We start from the raw sequence: 14,332 nt of genomic DNA on the forward strand, positions 1-14,332 counted from the left end.
ATGACTTCCCATGGCCTGATTGACTCCTATATAAATGTAACTTCCATTGTCTCTAGCCTTGGCTTACTCAATTTACTGGAGACCCAGACAAACAGGAAAAACAACATTCCTTTGTCTTAGGCAAGCTTGTTTATCAAGTCTGCCCCCAAAAGGTATTTAGGAACGTATTTCCAGCGCACATACATAACTCTGTACAGACATCATGGAATAACGTAATTAATGACCTGCGTGTTACCAGTTTTTATGTGATACCGGTAACGGAGTCGCACTCACCTCTCCCAAGCGCCCCTGTCCGAGTGCATGTGCCTGCACTCTCTCTGTTTGAGGTGGGGTCTTCGGTGACTCAGCCCTCTGGCCAAGTCTCTCTCAGTCTGCATGTGAAATAAAAACCCCTTCCAGGAAACAGTCTGATGGGGGGGACCTATCCCAGTACCCTTGGTTGGCCTTTCTTTCCATGGACTCAGGCCCTTAATTAATCCAGCAGTCTTTAAAATGGTCTCAGCCCTGGTACTGAGCTGAACTCCCGCAGCTCCCTCCTTGGAGGCAGTGTCCTCACTCTCTCTGGGCCTTTCGGGCCCCAGCTCTCCTGCTCGGCCACTAAAAGAGTTCAGTTCCTCTTCTGGGATTCATCAAGTCCAGACCATTTTCCCAGTGGCTGATGGGGGAGACCCAGGCCTGTCCTCTACTCCAGGTCTAAGCCCAGGGACCCTAAAGATAGCAGCAGTCCGCCATGTCCCTTTAACTAAGCTGCATTGTTGCTAGGATTCCCTGGACCACTTCCCTGTGCCCCAGCACGTTCTTCAGTCTTGCCTCAGGGCCTTGTCCTGGTTGAGTCCCAGCTGCCAGCCCGGAGCTCCTTCTCGCTCCCCCCAGTCTTTGCCAGCACTTCTCTGTCTGAGGTCCTGTAGCTCCCTCAGACAGCCAGGCACACTGTTTATGCTCCTCCAGCTCCAGGAAGAAACGGAACTGAACTCTGCTGCTCTGCATTGCAGCTCCTTTTATATGGGCCTGCTGGCTGGGCCTGGATTGGCTGTTCTCTGCAGACCTTCTGTGATTGGCTGTGTCCCACACCGCCACTCTAGGCAGCTTGGAGGACTCCACTGCCCTTTTCTGGGGTGCAGTGTGGCAGGGCCTCGAGGCCTCCAGCTGGGGGTGGGCGTAGGACCTAGTCCACCCCATCACAATACCTCACTGTTTGCCTAAATATTCTGACAACAGTGTGTTGGGTGTGCCTTTTGCTAGTTGGCATTAAGGAGTTCTTAGGTCACTGGGTTTGAAGAACACACTTATTCTGGAACCTAGCAAGTTATTTAGCTGCAATTGTAATAAAGTATAGCTCACGTTAGGCCATTAATATTACACTGCACTTCTCTCCCAGCATTGCTATTGGAGGAGAGATTGCGGGGATGAGGAAGGGATAATAGTCCAGCGGGGGGGGCTGCAGGATGGGGAAGGAGATTCTGAGTATTAATGTGCGCTCTCTCTTCCTCCCACAGGTTCAGCGTTACTGTGAGAAAAGTCTGATCAGCAGGAAGGTATTTCCGCACTGCTCCTTAACCAACATGGCAGGACATTCAGCCCCGTCTAGTTCAAGGACAAGGGGCAGTCTGGCATTTAAAGGGGAAAGAGCATAGCAGCTGGGCATATGGCTGTAAGCCTCTTGCTTTCCTCTGCATGTTTATTATGCTTTCCTCTGATTTCCAAAATGACCCCTGCAAGTGTCCCCGACTGTGCTGGGTATTTGACATTCACAGTGTATGGCAGCTAGTAAGCACTGGAACGCTAATACGGTGCTAGTTCTGCACTGCCTTTTCTGGGACTCTGTAAAACATGCCATCCCTAGAGGCTGCGTCGTGTGGAAGGGGCGAGCATTAAGTTTTGATTCAAGGGAGGGAAGACGCTCCGGTTAGAAGAGTTGGGAAGCACTGAGACATGCCACAATGTCTGGCTTCTGTAACAGGTGTATAACATTCAATGAGGGCCTTTGTATGTGACGTGCTGTCAGTGCGTTTGTATCCTTTGTAAATCCTGCTCTTTATTTACGTGGCAGCTTTTTGGGTTTGTGGAGAGATATGGAGCCACCAGTGTTGTAAAGACTAACAAGGAAAAGCAGAACATGGCTGGACTGCAGAACTTCCTTCTCACCCTGCATCAGGGGCCAGACAAAGAAGGTGAGTTCAGATGCAGGGTAAAGAGGCTGTGGAGCTTGCACTTACGTGGGCCAAGGGGGGAGATGAACTTGGCTTCAGAGCTGTCTCCCGGGGAGGAAGACACGTGCTGCAGAAGCTGCCTTAGGAAAGCAAGTGAAGCAAGGGAGGAGTAGGCCATGAGGAAGGTGAAATTTTGGGTTCCCTACTCTACCTATTCTGTTTGCCAGAGTGGGTGCTATTTATCTGGAAAGATTTGTTCCTTTCCTCAAGGAAGTGGCATGTGTTCCATAGTATACACCTTAAGCCACCTTAGCACCGTGGCTAAACTAGCATAATCCCCGAGGGTAGATGCAGTGTATGGCAATGGAAGGGGTTGTCTGTCTCTCTCAGAACTCTACCTCTTGGACCAACAGTAACTAGGTTGACGGAAGCATTCTTCTATCGACCCAGCTGTGTCTGCACTGGGGGTTAGGTCACCATAGCTTCAGCGCTCAGAAGTGGGGATTTGCACATCCCTGAGTGCCATCACCTTTTCAACCTAAATTTTACATATAGACCAGGCCTTTGCTCTTGCATTCTTACTCCTCTGGGAATGGAACCTAACCATTGATTGGGTGACTTCCCCCCAACCCCCCCCTTTCTCTTTTGACCTGCAGCTGCTATTCAGTGCCATCCTGTGGAGGCTGAGGATGGCCAGCCCAAGATGGCATCTCCTCTGATGCAGATTGAAGGATTTCTCTCTGCTCTCACCAATGCAAACCAAGATGGGAGAGTCATCCTCAACCGGCAAGGTACTGGAGTGAAGAGCACTCACGAGGCTCAAGCAAAGCAGCGTTAAAGCCACTGGCTAGTACCTAGACACCTCACTGATGGGAGACTTAGAAATTTAAGTATAATTAGATTGTAAGCCTTAGATTGCATTGTAAGAGACAGGGCTGTCTCTTACTCTGTGCAGCATTGTATACGCAGTACCTAGCACCATGGGGTGCTGCTGGATTGGGGCCTGGGAGCAACATAAATAATTAGTACCAGCTGAAGGGTCCTGCAGGAATGTGAGACCTCTGTTGGAAGGGCCTCATTCCCAGAGACAAGTACCCTATGTAGGGTTCTCATGAAACTCAAGGAGAAACTTTGGCAGAGTCACTCACTTGACATTGGAGCTGGCCATCCAAACTATTACTCCTGGGGGAATTTGCACAGAATTAATGTTCTGCACATCATTTCCTTTTTCCCTCGCAGAAACAGGCTGCAGAGCTGCTGGCCGCCACTAGAGGCCATTAGACCTGGCAGAGCCCAGCTCCTCAGCCTGAAGATAGAAAACACTGCTGGGGTGACATAGAGGGAGTTGGAGGGTTCCCGGCAGCTGCGGTTCCCAGCACTCCCTGAGGGAAGGAGGTGGTGTGCAGGAAACTCCCCAGAAGTCTGGGACCCAGCATCAGGCTTTCTCTCCCTCTGGGCTCTGAGGAGTAGCGGGTGTGGAAGTCTGGGCTGTGGGATTCCTCGCAGCTGGGCTCTGGGGGAGAAGGGGGTGTGGATGTCTGGGCTGGGGGATGCCCCATGGCTGGGATTTTGGGGGAAGGAGGTCTAGGTTCTAGGGGCTCCGTGGCTGGGTTCAGTGGGGGATGGAGTGTGAGTGTCTGGGTTGGGGGGGGGCCTGCAGCTGGGCTCTGTGGGGAATGGGGTGTACTTGTCTGGCCCCCCCGCTGGGCTCTGGGGCGAAAGAGCAGAGAAACAGGAACTGGGTTGTCGTCGGGGTTTCTTTAACTCTCTACTCCTGGGGGATTTTTTGTTGTTGTCTGTATTATTACAGGCATACTTGCTGACAGGTATTTTGAAATAAATTACCACAATAATTGAAACTGGTGTGATGACATTGTGTTGTTTGGACAAATAAAATATGCAGAACTTTAAAATATTGTGCGCAGAATTTTTAATTTTTTGGCGCAGAATCCCCCCAGGTGTAAATGATTTAGATGGGCCCTGCAGCACTCTGCTCCTGCTTTGAAAGTGGGATTTCCCCTCACAAGGTGGTCTGCTGATAATCATGGGTGTTCTACTAAGGTGTGTGTGTGTCTGTTTGTCTTCTTTACCCAGGCACTGTAGCTCAGAGCAGCCTCAAATTCCTCCTGCTGAATCCAGCTGTCCATTTTGCCAAGGTGCTGAAGGAATGTCGTTCTGCGATCATTGCAGGGGGCACCATGCAGCCGGTGAGGGAGCAAGGTTGCTTCTTTAAGATCTAACTGGCCTATCTCACCTTCTGCCAATCCACAGGCAGCAGTGGGAGGAGATGGATATTGGTTGTAATTGGGATGCTTTAAAATACATCAGGGGTCAGCAACCTTTCAGAAGTGGTGTGCCGAATTTTCATTTTTCACTCTGATTTAAGGTTTCGCGTGCCAGTCATACATTTTAACGTTTTTAGAAGGTCCCTTTCTATAAGTCTATAATATATAACTAAACTATTGTTGTGTGTGTAAAGTAAATAAGGTTTTTAAAATGTTTAAGAAGCTTCATTTAAAATTAAATTAAAATGCAGAGCCCCCCGGACCGGTGGCCAGGACCCGGGCAGTGTGAGTGCCACTGAAAATCAGCTCGCGTGCCGCCTTCGGCACGCGTGCCATAGGTTGCCTACCCCTGAAATACACCAATGAACTGTTAAGCAACACTAGAGCCATGTATTCCCACCCCATTTTAGCACGTTGCTCCATGCTGCCCCCATTGCAGTGATCCGGCTGGGAATCTGCTTTTCCATCCTCCTGGCGGCATGGAAAAGATGGCAGTCTCTTTGCATATTAGCATGAGGCCTAGGGACTTTGTGCTGTGCCCGTGCTTCATTTATTGCTCCTCTCAGCAGCAAAAGAAAAGCATTGTAGGCACCAAGCAAAACCCTCCTCTGTCCCATTGCGCCATTCCCCGTGAGGTAGCTACAGGATTAACAATTCCTGACAGTACAAGCATTGCAGGACCCAGTCTCCCTGACACGCTGTCCATTTGAACTGCTAGGGATGGGTGTGCTAATACCCCCTTTGCTGTGCCTCCTGCGTGGGAGGATACTCACCTGAACGCCTTCAGACGTCGTAACTCCTCGGAGTGGTCTCTCCATTAGACGTCTCATCCTGGCTGAATGCCTGGCTGTGGCTTAACGTTGCACAAAGGTGGGATGCCCTGGGCCAAGTCTCCCAGCCCTCAAGATATCTCTGATTGCCCTTTGAGTTATGTGGTCTGATCCAGTCCCTCAGGCTGAGTGCAGCTCAAAACTAGCACTGGATAGAAATCTTCCGACCGATCTTATAATGCTGATCTTGCCAGAGGGACCTTCCAGAAAAATCAGGATTTCAGTAGTGCCACAGTGGTGTGCACGACCCATCCATGTTGGGCTTTTCTCTCTAGCCCTTCTTCCCATGGTATGTAGGTGTGCATACCTCAGAGTGACAGCACATTCCTGTTTCCCTCTTGGTGTGCACCTGCATGGGGGGCACAGGGGTTCTGTTAGATCACTGCTCATGCCAGATAGTCCAGTTTGCTCATTTAATTTTACCGAAGCTCAGTCGTTTCCATTGGGTGAGTGTAAGCCACTGGCACGGTCACACCAGAGAAGAGGGAGTGGTTCCCATGCTGCAGCTCTCTGTGGGTAAAGTCATGTGGAGGGACCAGGGACTAAAGACTTTAGGGGTAAGTCTACACTGCAGCTGACTCGGGCTTGCGGGCCTCGGGCTAAGAGGCTGTTCAGTTGCAGTGTAGACGTTCGGACTCAGGCTGGGGCTCATGAGATGGGAGGGTCCCAGAGTTCAGGCTGCAGCCTGAGCCCCATAATCTACACTGCAATATAACAGCCCTGCAGCCTGAACCACAGGTGTCTAACTGCAGCATAGACATACCCCAAGGGTTCCTCGTGTAGTGTGTGCTGCCTGCAGTGACTGAAGGGTCGTTTTGCTGTTGTGGAGACTAATAAAGGAAGGGAGGGTGCTGGCTATAGGGCCTCTATGTCTAGTAAAATAATGATTCTCCCTTGGTATCCCTCTGGGAAAGTCACCACCCAGCCACCCATCAAATCCCGTAGTTGTCACAGTTCTGCTCTTGGCATGAGCTTGGCTCGTGGGAGGTCTGGCATTTTGGCATCCTGGCGTGATGGGCTTCCTTGCGCGAGACCCAGTTGCCGTAGTGACCCTGCGAGACATGCCCCCTGAGCACTGCAAGGGTAACACATGCAGACTGTTGTACCCTGCTGTCTGGATCCTCCTCCCGCCATAACTACCAGCCCAGGGAAGGTATTCAGTCTGTTGCCCGTAAATGGCAAGGCAGGGGAGTGGAAGAGGTGTGCTGTGGTACTAGGAGTTGGGTCCCTGATCAAAGAGGCGGACCCAAGCTCGGAAAGCTAGGCCGAATGCCTCGCTCACAACATACGCTGTGGATGGCTCTGTCTAAAAAGAGCATTCGACTAGTAGGATGAGGCTATTGGACCACAGGGTGGCGCTCCTGCTCTGCACCTACTAGCACTGGCTATAGGAAGCTGTGGAGGTGGCTGGCTGCTGCTTCAGCCCATGCTTTGTGGGCTCTCTGTTTTCCTGCCTAGAAACCAATGGTTCCCCCTGCCCTGCAGAGGGTCCTGCCCAAGGACTTGGAGAAACTTTAATTGCAGCGTGGGATGGTGCAGCTGTGCTGGCTGTGGAATTGCAGAATTTACCTGCCATTCAACCCCTCTCCCCTGGGTACAGCTCTGGTCTGAGGCCAGAGTTGCACCTACAGTATTTCTGCATCCGTTCATCCCTCTGTGCGCCCTTGTGTTTCGGGGCTCCACACCTGCACCAAGTACCCAGCACATCTCTTCCCTCTGTCCATTTCCCCAAACCATTGGCCTGACTCCTCCTCCATCCTTGCATCTGGTCCTCCCACCCGTGTGCTGACTGCAGCCCTTCCCCAACTCCTGATGAGAGCACTTGGGCTTTGTTGATTCTTCTTGGCTCCTGGTTTGTAGGTGTCTGATTTCCGAGAGCAGTTGCTGTCCTGTGCCATCGGTGCTGACAGGGTGGTGGAGTTCTCCTGTGGTGAGTGTCGGGGGAGGGGAGCTGGTCACATGCTCTCTCTGTAGCTGGACCCCTAGTTCAGCTGTATGGGAGTTCAGGCAGATGCCATTGACTTGTTTGTTTGCCAGCTCCTTCTAGTGCCCAGACATCCTGCCTGGAAATCACAGCAGCAGAGGGCAGCCAGGTTCCCTTTCACCTCTGGCTGCTAGGGGTGTACTGTATTCCTCTGCCCCAGAGAGAATGGGCAGGGAATGATTTGAACCAGGTTATGGCTTGTGTGATCCTTTAAAAGGCATTGACAGGCTTGTGCTAAAGCTGCTTGCACTCCCCCAGACCAAGAGAAATGAATGTGTACCTGTGCTGCTACGTGCATGTGACCTACTCCCAGGGGCCTTGCACTGTTAGCTTGCTTTGCTTGAACATCTGTAGCTTTTATTCCGTCTACTTGTTTGTCATCAGGTCATGTGATTCCTCCAGACAACATTTTACCCATAATCCTCTGCAGTGGTCCATCTAACCAGCAGCTAGAGTTCACCTATCAGAAGAGAGACCTGCCTCAGATGGTCAGCACGTCTATTTCATTCTTAAGCTATGCGGTCTGATGGTTCAAGGGGATGTTTTGTGTGCAGAGTGGGGGATTCTGGGGGGCTCCAAGATGGGAAAAATAAGTCCAGAGGGGTGTGCAGATTGGCAGGGGAGCTTCCAGTTGTGGAGGGGCTCAGGGGCAGGCATGCTGGGGGTGGTCTGGTTTTGTTAAGCCATTTTAAGTGAGTTTAGTGCTAGTGAAAGCTGACTTGACAGGCCTGGAGCGTGAAGCGAAAGCTTCCCCATCCTCCTTTGCCTTTGAGAGGCCCCTAGGAGTGAGACATCAGTCCTCTGGCCCATTCAATCCTTAGTTGAACCTGCTAACAGAGCTGCCAGTGAGCTCTCGCCATCATTCCGGGGGTGTGAAGCAGACACATTTCCCTGGGAAATGGACAGACCTCCTAGCTCATTTCACAGGCGCACCAAACAGCCATTGCTTTACAATGACTCGAGATTGCGGCTTAAGATGGGGAGACCGAGGAGTGGAAGGGAGCATGTTCATTCCCAGGCCCTGGAGCCAACTAGTGCCTCTAGGCAACTGTTGGTGAGCTAGCACTGCACTGATTTCTCTATGCGGAAGTGGCTACACGAGTGTCCTAAGACTTGTCAGTGGGAGGCATCTGTCCTTAGGCCATGGTAGTGCCATGGTAAGCCCCAGCAAACACCAGTCTTTCCCCTCTTACAGATGGATGAGATTGGCCGAATCCTTGGTAACCTGTGCAATGTGGTCCCTGGGGGCGTGGTGTGCTTCTTTCCCTCCTATGAGTATGAGAAGCAGGTGTACACGCACTGGGAGAGGACGGGGCTGCTCACCCGCTTGGCGACTAAGAAGAAGGTAATTCTGTAACTGAGGGTGGTTGGTACTTTAAACGGAGGTTTCAAAAGTCCAGCAATTATCTGCACATTACAGGCCTTGTCTCTCTCTCCCCAAATTGTTTTTCGATCCTGCACAGCAGAGCAGAGAGGATGTTTATCTAGCCAGTCCCTCCAGTAATGAATAAATGATTCTTCCCACGCGGCTGATCACTGAGCTGGGATCTAAATTAGATTAAATGCTGTTACATGGCTCCTGTAAATGCAGAGACGGTCTTCATTTGCATTAGTCAGCCTACAATGCTCTCTGATTCCCTTGCTGTGAGGGGCAGGTTTATTAAGTTCTTACAGGGGATTTGCTTTCCCCAGACTTGGCTGCACATCCCCTGTCCAGGGAATAATGTGATTGACTAAGGGCTTGTCTTCACTCTAGCGAAGACCCGCTAAATCGAGGGCAGAGTGCTCTCCGGTCGACCCCGCTATTCCAGCTGTCCGAGAAGAGTAAGGGAAGTCGACCGGAGAGTGTCTCCTGTCGACGCAGCGCCTTGAAGACACCGGGGGAAATCGACCTAAGCTATGTTAACTCCAGCTACGTTATTCACGTAGCTGGAGTAGCAAAATGTAGGTTGGCTTACCCTGGTAGCGAAGACAAGCCCTAAGATTCAACTATACACTGTCAGTTACACACAAGCTTTCAGCTCACTGTGGGTCTACTGGGAGGATGAATGGGTCTTCTGGTTAAAGCACAAGGCTGAGGATCAAGAAATCTGTGTTCTGTTCTTGACTGTGGCACAGAGTCACTATGTAATCTTGGTCAAGTCACTTAATCTGTCTGCCACTTCTGTAAAATGGGGATACTACTTGCCTACATCTCAAGGTTCAATGTTTTAGCATGGTACAAAGGGTGTATAACCAGGAGTAATAGAATGAAACTGAACAGAAGAAAAGTGGCTGAATATGAGGAAACCTTTCTGAACAGTGAACTCTGATAACAAAGCCTCCAAAAGCTTTCCTGCTTGTGCAATTTAAAACTGGACTGAACAATGCTCAGGAGGCTATATCGTGAGAAACAGACCTGTACTGCTCCTCAGGAGCTGAATTGGCAATCACCTCACCTTTCTATAACTCTGCTTCCCCTCCTACCCTATTTCAATTCTAATCTCCCTTGGGCAGGGACTGTCTCTCTTATATTGTTTGTACAGCGCATCAGCACACATGGGTCCTAGTCACACCGGAGTGCTACTGTTCTATAAATTATCATACTAGTTCTGGAGATCTCTTCCAGCTTTGTTACCCTCTTGCTACACCTGAATTCCCAGATCTTCACTCTCCCTTTGTCCTCTTATGTGGATGTTTCTTTCCACTTTTCAAACAGTAGAGATCTGGGAGCAAGGACCCATGAAGAAAAAAACCCTGGTTAACATCTCAATAACTGGAAATGTCTCCAAAGTCACTAATGGCCATCACTGCTTCTACTCTGGATTTGCTAGGTCCCACAGGTGCTGAGTAAGGTACCATTAGGATGTGTCTGCATTGCTTAACCAGGGAGCATAGTTGGACATCAGTTAGAGATCAATGGTAACATGCCTCTAGACCCTCCTCTCTGTTATTTTTGGAATGGCACCATTAAATCTATTTACATCTTCCTGCTGCAACTTATGCTTTGTGCCTGTGACAGATATTTCAGGAGCCCAAGAGAGCAAACCAGGTGGAGCAGGTGCTGGCAGAGTACGCTAAGTGCATAAAGGTAAGCAGGGTTGGCAGGTTGCTGGACGTTCAATACCACATATTGCAAGAGTATTTCTAAAGCAGGTGATGTGGGTGGTTAATTGCTCTGGCCAATGTAGACAGGTCTCTGTGCTGCCAATGCACAGAAGTTTCCACAGCTCCAGTGTCTCCTGAGTCATTGGGGGTTCTTTTGTGCAGCGCTGCAGCCAGGTGGGAGGCCATGTGACGGGGGCCCTGCTCTTTTCTGTGGTTGGAGGGAAAATGAGTGAAGGAATCAATTTCTCTGATGACCTGGGAAGGTAAGAAATATCGGGTTTGCTGCTCATCTCCTAAGGTGGTATCTGAACACAGCTCTCTGCTGCTGTGGTTGCTGGGTCTCCTAGGCTATGCTGGGTGGCGGGGATGGGGGGGGGGGGGGAGAAAGAGTCTGGTCAGGACTTGGGTGGGAGACCTGCAAGTAAACCTCAGGGGTGCAGGAAGTGGGGGTGGTGGATTGAGTCAGGGCTGAAAGCAGTGTGCCTGGCTTGGTGTCAGGAAGCACTGTGAGCTGAAGGTGCCTTTCAGACACAGCATAAAGCAGACACCCAACCACTCTGTGGTCATGAAATAGCCTGAAGTGCTTTTCACAGGACAATGCTGGGTGGTATAAATCCCCACTCTGGCTCCCTGAATTCCCCTGGCAGTTTTCAGTTCAGCATTCCTGTCACATACGGCTGGGCAGTGTTATTGCTTCCACGCCAGAGTTGACTGTGTTGCAGTGGTAACCCTCTGCAGTATAGTGTCCCTATCAGTTTGTTTGGGACGACAGGGCACTAACAATACTTGTGTGTTTCCCCTCCTTCCATTTCCAGGTGTGTCATCATGGTGGGCCTGCCTTACCCCAACATCAAGTCCCCAGAACTCCAGGAGAAAATGGCCTATCTTGACAAAACAATGGTAGGAGTAAGCACCCCAGCGCCTAGTTCAGCTGCTTCACTTACTGTCCTTTCAGGGTCCAATTCCCTCTGCGAACTAAAGCCCTGGTTCTTCCTGTGCCTCCGCCCGTGTTTGCTGTGTCTGGGTCAGTCACGCTGGAGAGAGAGATCTCCTTGACTGTGTGCTTGAGTGGCTTTGGGGGTAGTAAATGGGCTCAACAGGGCTAGAGCCGGGCAGAGATCTGCAGGAATGACCCAGCTGAGTTCCCAAGAGAGGCTGCCAGAGCAATACTGCACAGAGAACTGCATTGCAGGGTCATGCGCCTCTTCCTAACGCAGTGAATCCTGCCCATTGCCTGCCACAGCCCCTGTTCCATGCAGCTCTGAAGCCCTGGGGGTTGGCATTGAAACTACCTTCCCCCTTCAGGTGCCCTGGAGCTGGTTAGTTTGAATGTCCTCTCTGAGGAGCCTGATAGCACTTCCCAGGTTCTAGTATGTGACTGAACTCCCATCTCTTTGTAGTGGCCCTTGAGGTCCCTTCTTTATTACAAGTACCTGGGGCTGCCTGGCAGCACCATTCCCTAGGCCAGCTAGGCGCCGCAGGGGTAAAGAATACACTACCGCTCCAGGGCCTGGTTTTGGCACTGAAGAGCTTTAATTCCTACTTTAAACTGCATATGCCTTTTACTCAGGCTTTGTCTACACTGGCAAGTGAACAACAAAACTTTTGTCTTTCAGAGGTGTTAAAAAACAAAACACACACGCCTCCCGAGAGACAAAAGTTTTGCTGACGACAAGCGCCAGCGTGAACAGGTCTTTGTCAGCAGGAGAGCGCTCCTGCTAACAAATGCTAATGCCACTCCAGGGGGGTGGACGTTTTTTGTTGGCAGGAGAGCCGACAAACAGCGGCTACACTGCTCACTTTTTAGTGACACGGCTGTAGCAACGCAGCCCTGTCGCTAAAAACTGCTTTGTGTACACAGAGCCTGAGTCTTATTTCTCTCCTCTAGCCAAGAACGGCGGGCCAGCCACCTAGCAAAATGCTGATTGAAAATCTATGCATGAAAGCAGTAAACCAGTCAATAGGTAAGACTTCATTTTTCATGGGGCTGGATGGGCAGAGTATGGAGAGCAGTGTACGGTAGCCAGGGTCATGGAATAGGCAAAGAAGCAGTTGTGGCAGAGTGGGATTGGTGGGGAGCAGCATAAGGAGAGGATTCTTTTGAGACAAGGTATTGGGAAGAATTGTCTTGGCACATGCAACTCAGGTGGTAGGAGATCCAACAGTTACCTGATTGTGTGTTCAAGCTATTGGCTAGCAGCCTGGTGGAGGCCTGTATCTAGAGTGGATCTGCTGATAATCTTGTGCATGTAAGAATAGGGTCTAGGGGGATACAAAGTGACAAAACTGAGGTTTCCCTTTATGATGATTTGTGCAGGGCGAGCGATTCGCCATCAGAAGGACTTTGCTAGCATTCTGCTTGTAGATCACAGGTATGCACGCCCCTCCGTCTTCAACAAACTACCCCAGTGGATTAAGGAAAGAACAGAGATCAAACCTACCTTTGGACTAGCATTTGCAGCATTAAGGAAGGTCAGTATTATTTCATGCACCTGCCACTAGCTATGTCCTACTTCCCCTTATGCACCCATCATCTCCACCTGGTATATGTCCTGTAACTGCCCCCTAGCCATACCTCCATGGACCTGCATGCCCTCTTCCCCCTGCTCACAGGCCTGACCCCTCTGGATACTAGAGTGCTGGGGCTAGGAATGAACAATGCCATGTGATCTCCTCTCTTCCTAGTTTCACCATGAGAAGAAGTCATGTTATGGGTCAGAAGCTTCCTGAGGGAGATGGAAGAGCAGGGTGCTGAGTGGCTGTATCAGCTCAAAGTGGAGCCTCCTGCAATTGCTGTCCCTGCAACAGGAGGCTTTTCCCCCCCCAGACTTTACAGCTGAAAATTGACCAAAGTTATTCTTGCCTATGTGGCTTCTGGACTGTGACTGATTATATTGCATCTGAGCTGGGCTGGACAGGGGAGATAAGACCACCCTCAGCTGGTGCATCTGAACCCCATGCGGACTGGGTTTATGTTACTCCTCCCCTTTGTTCTGTTTCCCAGCCCTGGGTATTACTACTTGCCCTCTTGGGGCAGCATGAAGTATTAAAAATCATGTTAATGGTCCACAGCTGCTGCTGTTGCTTTTTCTTTCCAGTATGGAACTAGAGCTTCTGGCAGCGTCCATGGGAGCAGTACAACAACAAAGCTCTCTGGAAGCTAGAGACTAGATTTCTATCCCCTTAGCTAAAATTCCTAGCCCACGCTCCATAGCTCAGTTAATTCAGTAAGGGTGAATGCCTTGGGCCACCTCAACTTCTAAGGCATTTTCAACTCTTAGCTTTGCCCTGCCTGAAGTTACATCTCTGACCACTGGCATTGTGGTGTTAATCTCTGCTTTACCAGAGCTCTCACTAGATAATGGCTGGGGGGTGGCAGTACTGCTAGCTGGAGGTATAGGCCTGACTTGCTTACCCCTTGCAGACAGCAAGAATATTTAGGAAACTTTGGAGGCTTTTTTCTGCCATGGCAAAAGTGCTGTGACAGCCTGAATCTGTAGCACTCCACACAGGGCTTCAATTGTTGGGGGCTGAATCCATGACAGCTGGGTGGCTTGTGTGTGTATTTACTTACAACACACATCAGGCCTTTATTTCCTCATCAATGCTGTGTAAGCATTCTCCAGCTGAGGCTACTGCCATTCACCTCCCCCCTGGCCTTTCTGCTAATGTGGACCAAGAATGTTATGCTACCGCACAAGGCCTGTGTCTATTACTCCACTTTACTAACCTAGCCCTAAAGCAGTGCAGCATTTCTTTCGATTACATACCTGTCTGCAGGTGTTCAGCTTTACTGCTGCCTTTTCCTGGGGCTCATGGTTAGCCCTCCCTCAGCATAGTTTATTGTAAATCCCTTTCTTGTAAAGGGGGTGGGCCACCTTCATTCCTGGCTTTTGGATATTTCAGCTTTGTGGTGTAGTGGGCTGCTGCCAGGAAAGCCATTGGCTAACAACTGTTCCTGTGTGCTTCTACACATACCTGGATAAAATCTCTATT

At 50.4% G+C, this 14,332-nt stretch overlaps 1 protein-coding gene across 1 annotated transcript in view; it reads left to right on the forward strand.

The window, feature by feature from the left end:
* DDX11 (DEAD/H-box helicase 11) overlaps positions 1-13,403 on the forward strand; it is a 33,215-nt gene extending 19,812 nt beyond the window's left edge. The window contains exons 15-27 of the mRNA XM_034780476.1: positions 1,497-1,535; positions 2,051-2,171; positions 2,807-2,941; positions 4,245-4,357; positions 7,126-7,195; positions 7,634-7,737; positions 8,445-8,594; positions 10,251-10,319; positions 10,499-10,599; positions 11,152-11,236; positions 12,225-12,300; positions 12,654-12,808; positions 13,022-13,403. Of these exons, the coding sequence (XP_034636367.1) occupies positions 1,497-1,535; positions 2,051-2,171; positions 2,807-2,941; positions 4,245-4,357; positions 7,126-7,195; positions 7,634-7,737; positions 8,445-8,594; positions 10,251-10,319; positions 10,499-10,599; positions 11,152-11,236; positions 12,225-12,300; positions 12,654-12,808; positions 13,022-13,066 (1,263 nt within the window). The 3' untranslated portion in view covers positions 13,067-13,403. The remainder of the gene's footprint in view (positions 1-1,496; positions 1,536-2,050; positions 2,172-2,806; positions 2,942-4,244; positions 4,358-7,125; positions 7,196-7,633; positions 7,738-8,444; positions 8,595-10,250; positions 10,320-10,498; positions 10,600-11,151; positions 11,237-12,224; positions 12,301-12,653; positions 12,809-13,021) is intronic.
* Positions 13,404-14,332: the final 929 nt, after the last annotated feature.

This window comes from Trachemys scripta, chromosome 1 (genome assembly GCF_013100865.1).
Source record: "Trachemys scripta elegans isolate TJP31775 chromosome 1, CAS_Tse_1.0, whole genome shotgun sequence".
NCBI lineage: Eukaryota > Metazoa > Chordata > Testudines > Emydidae > Trachemys > Trachemys scripta.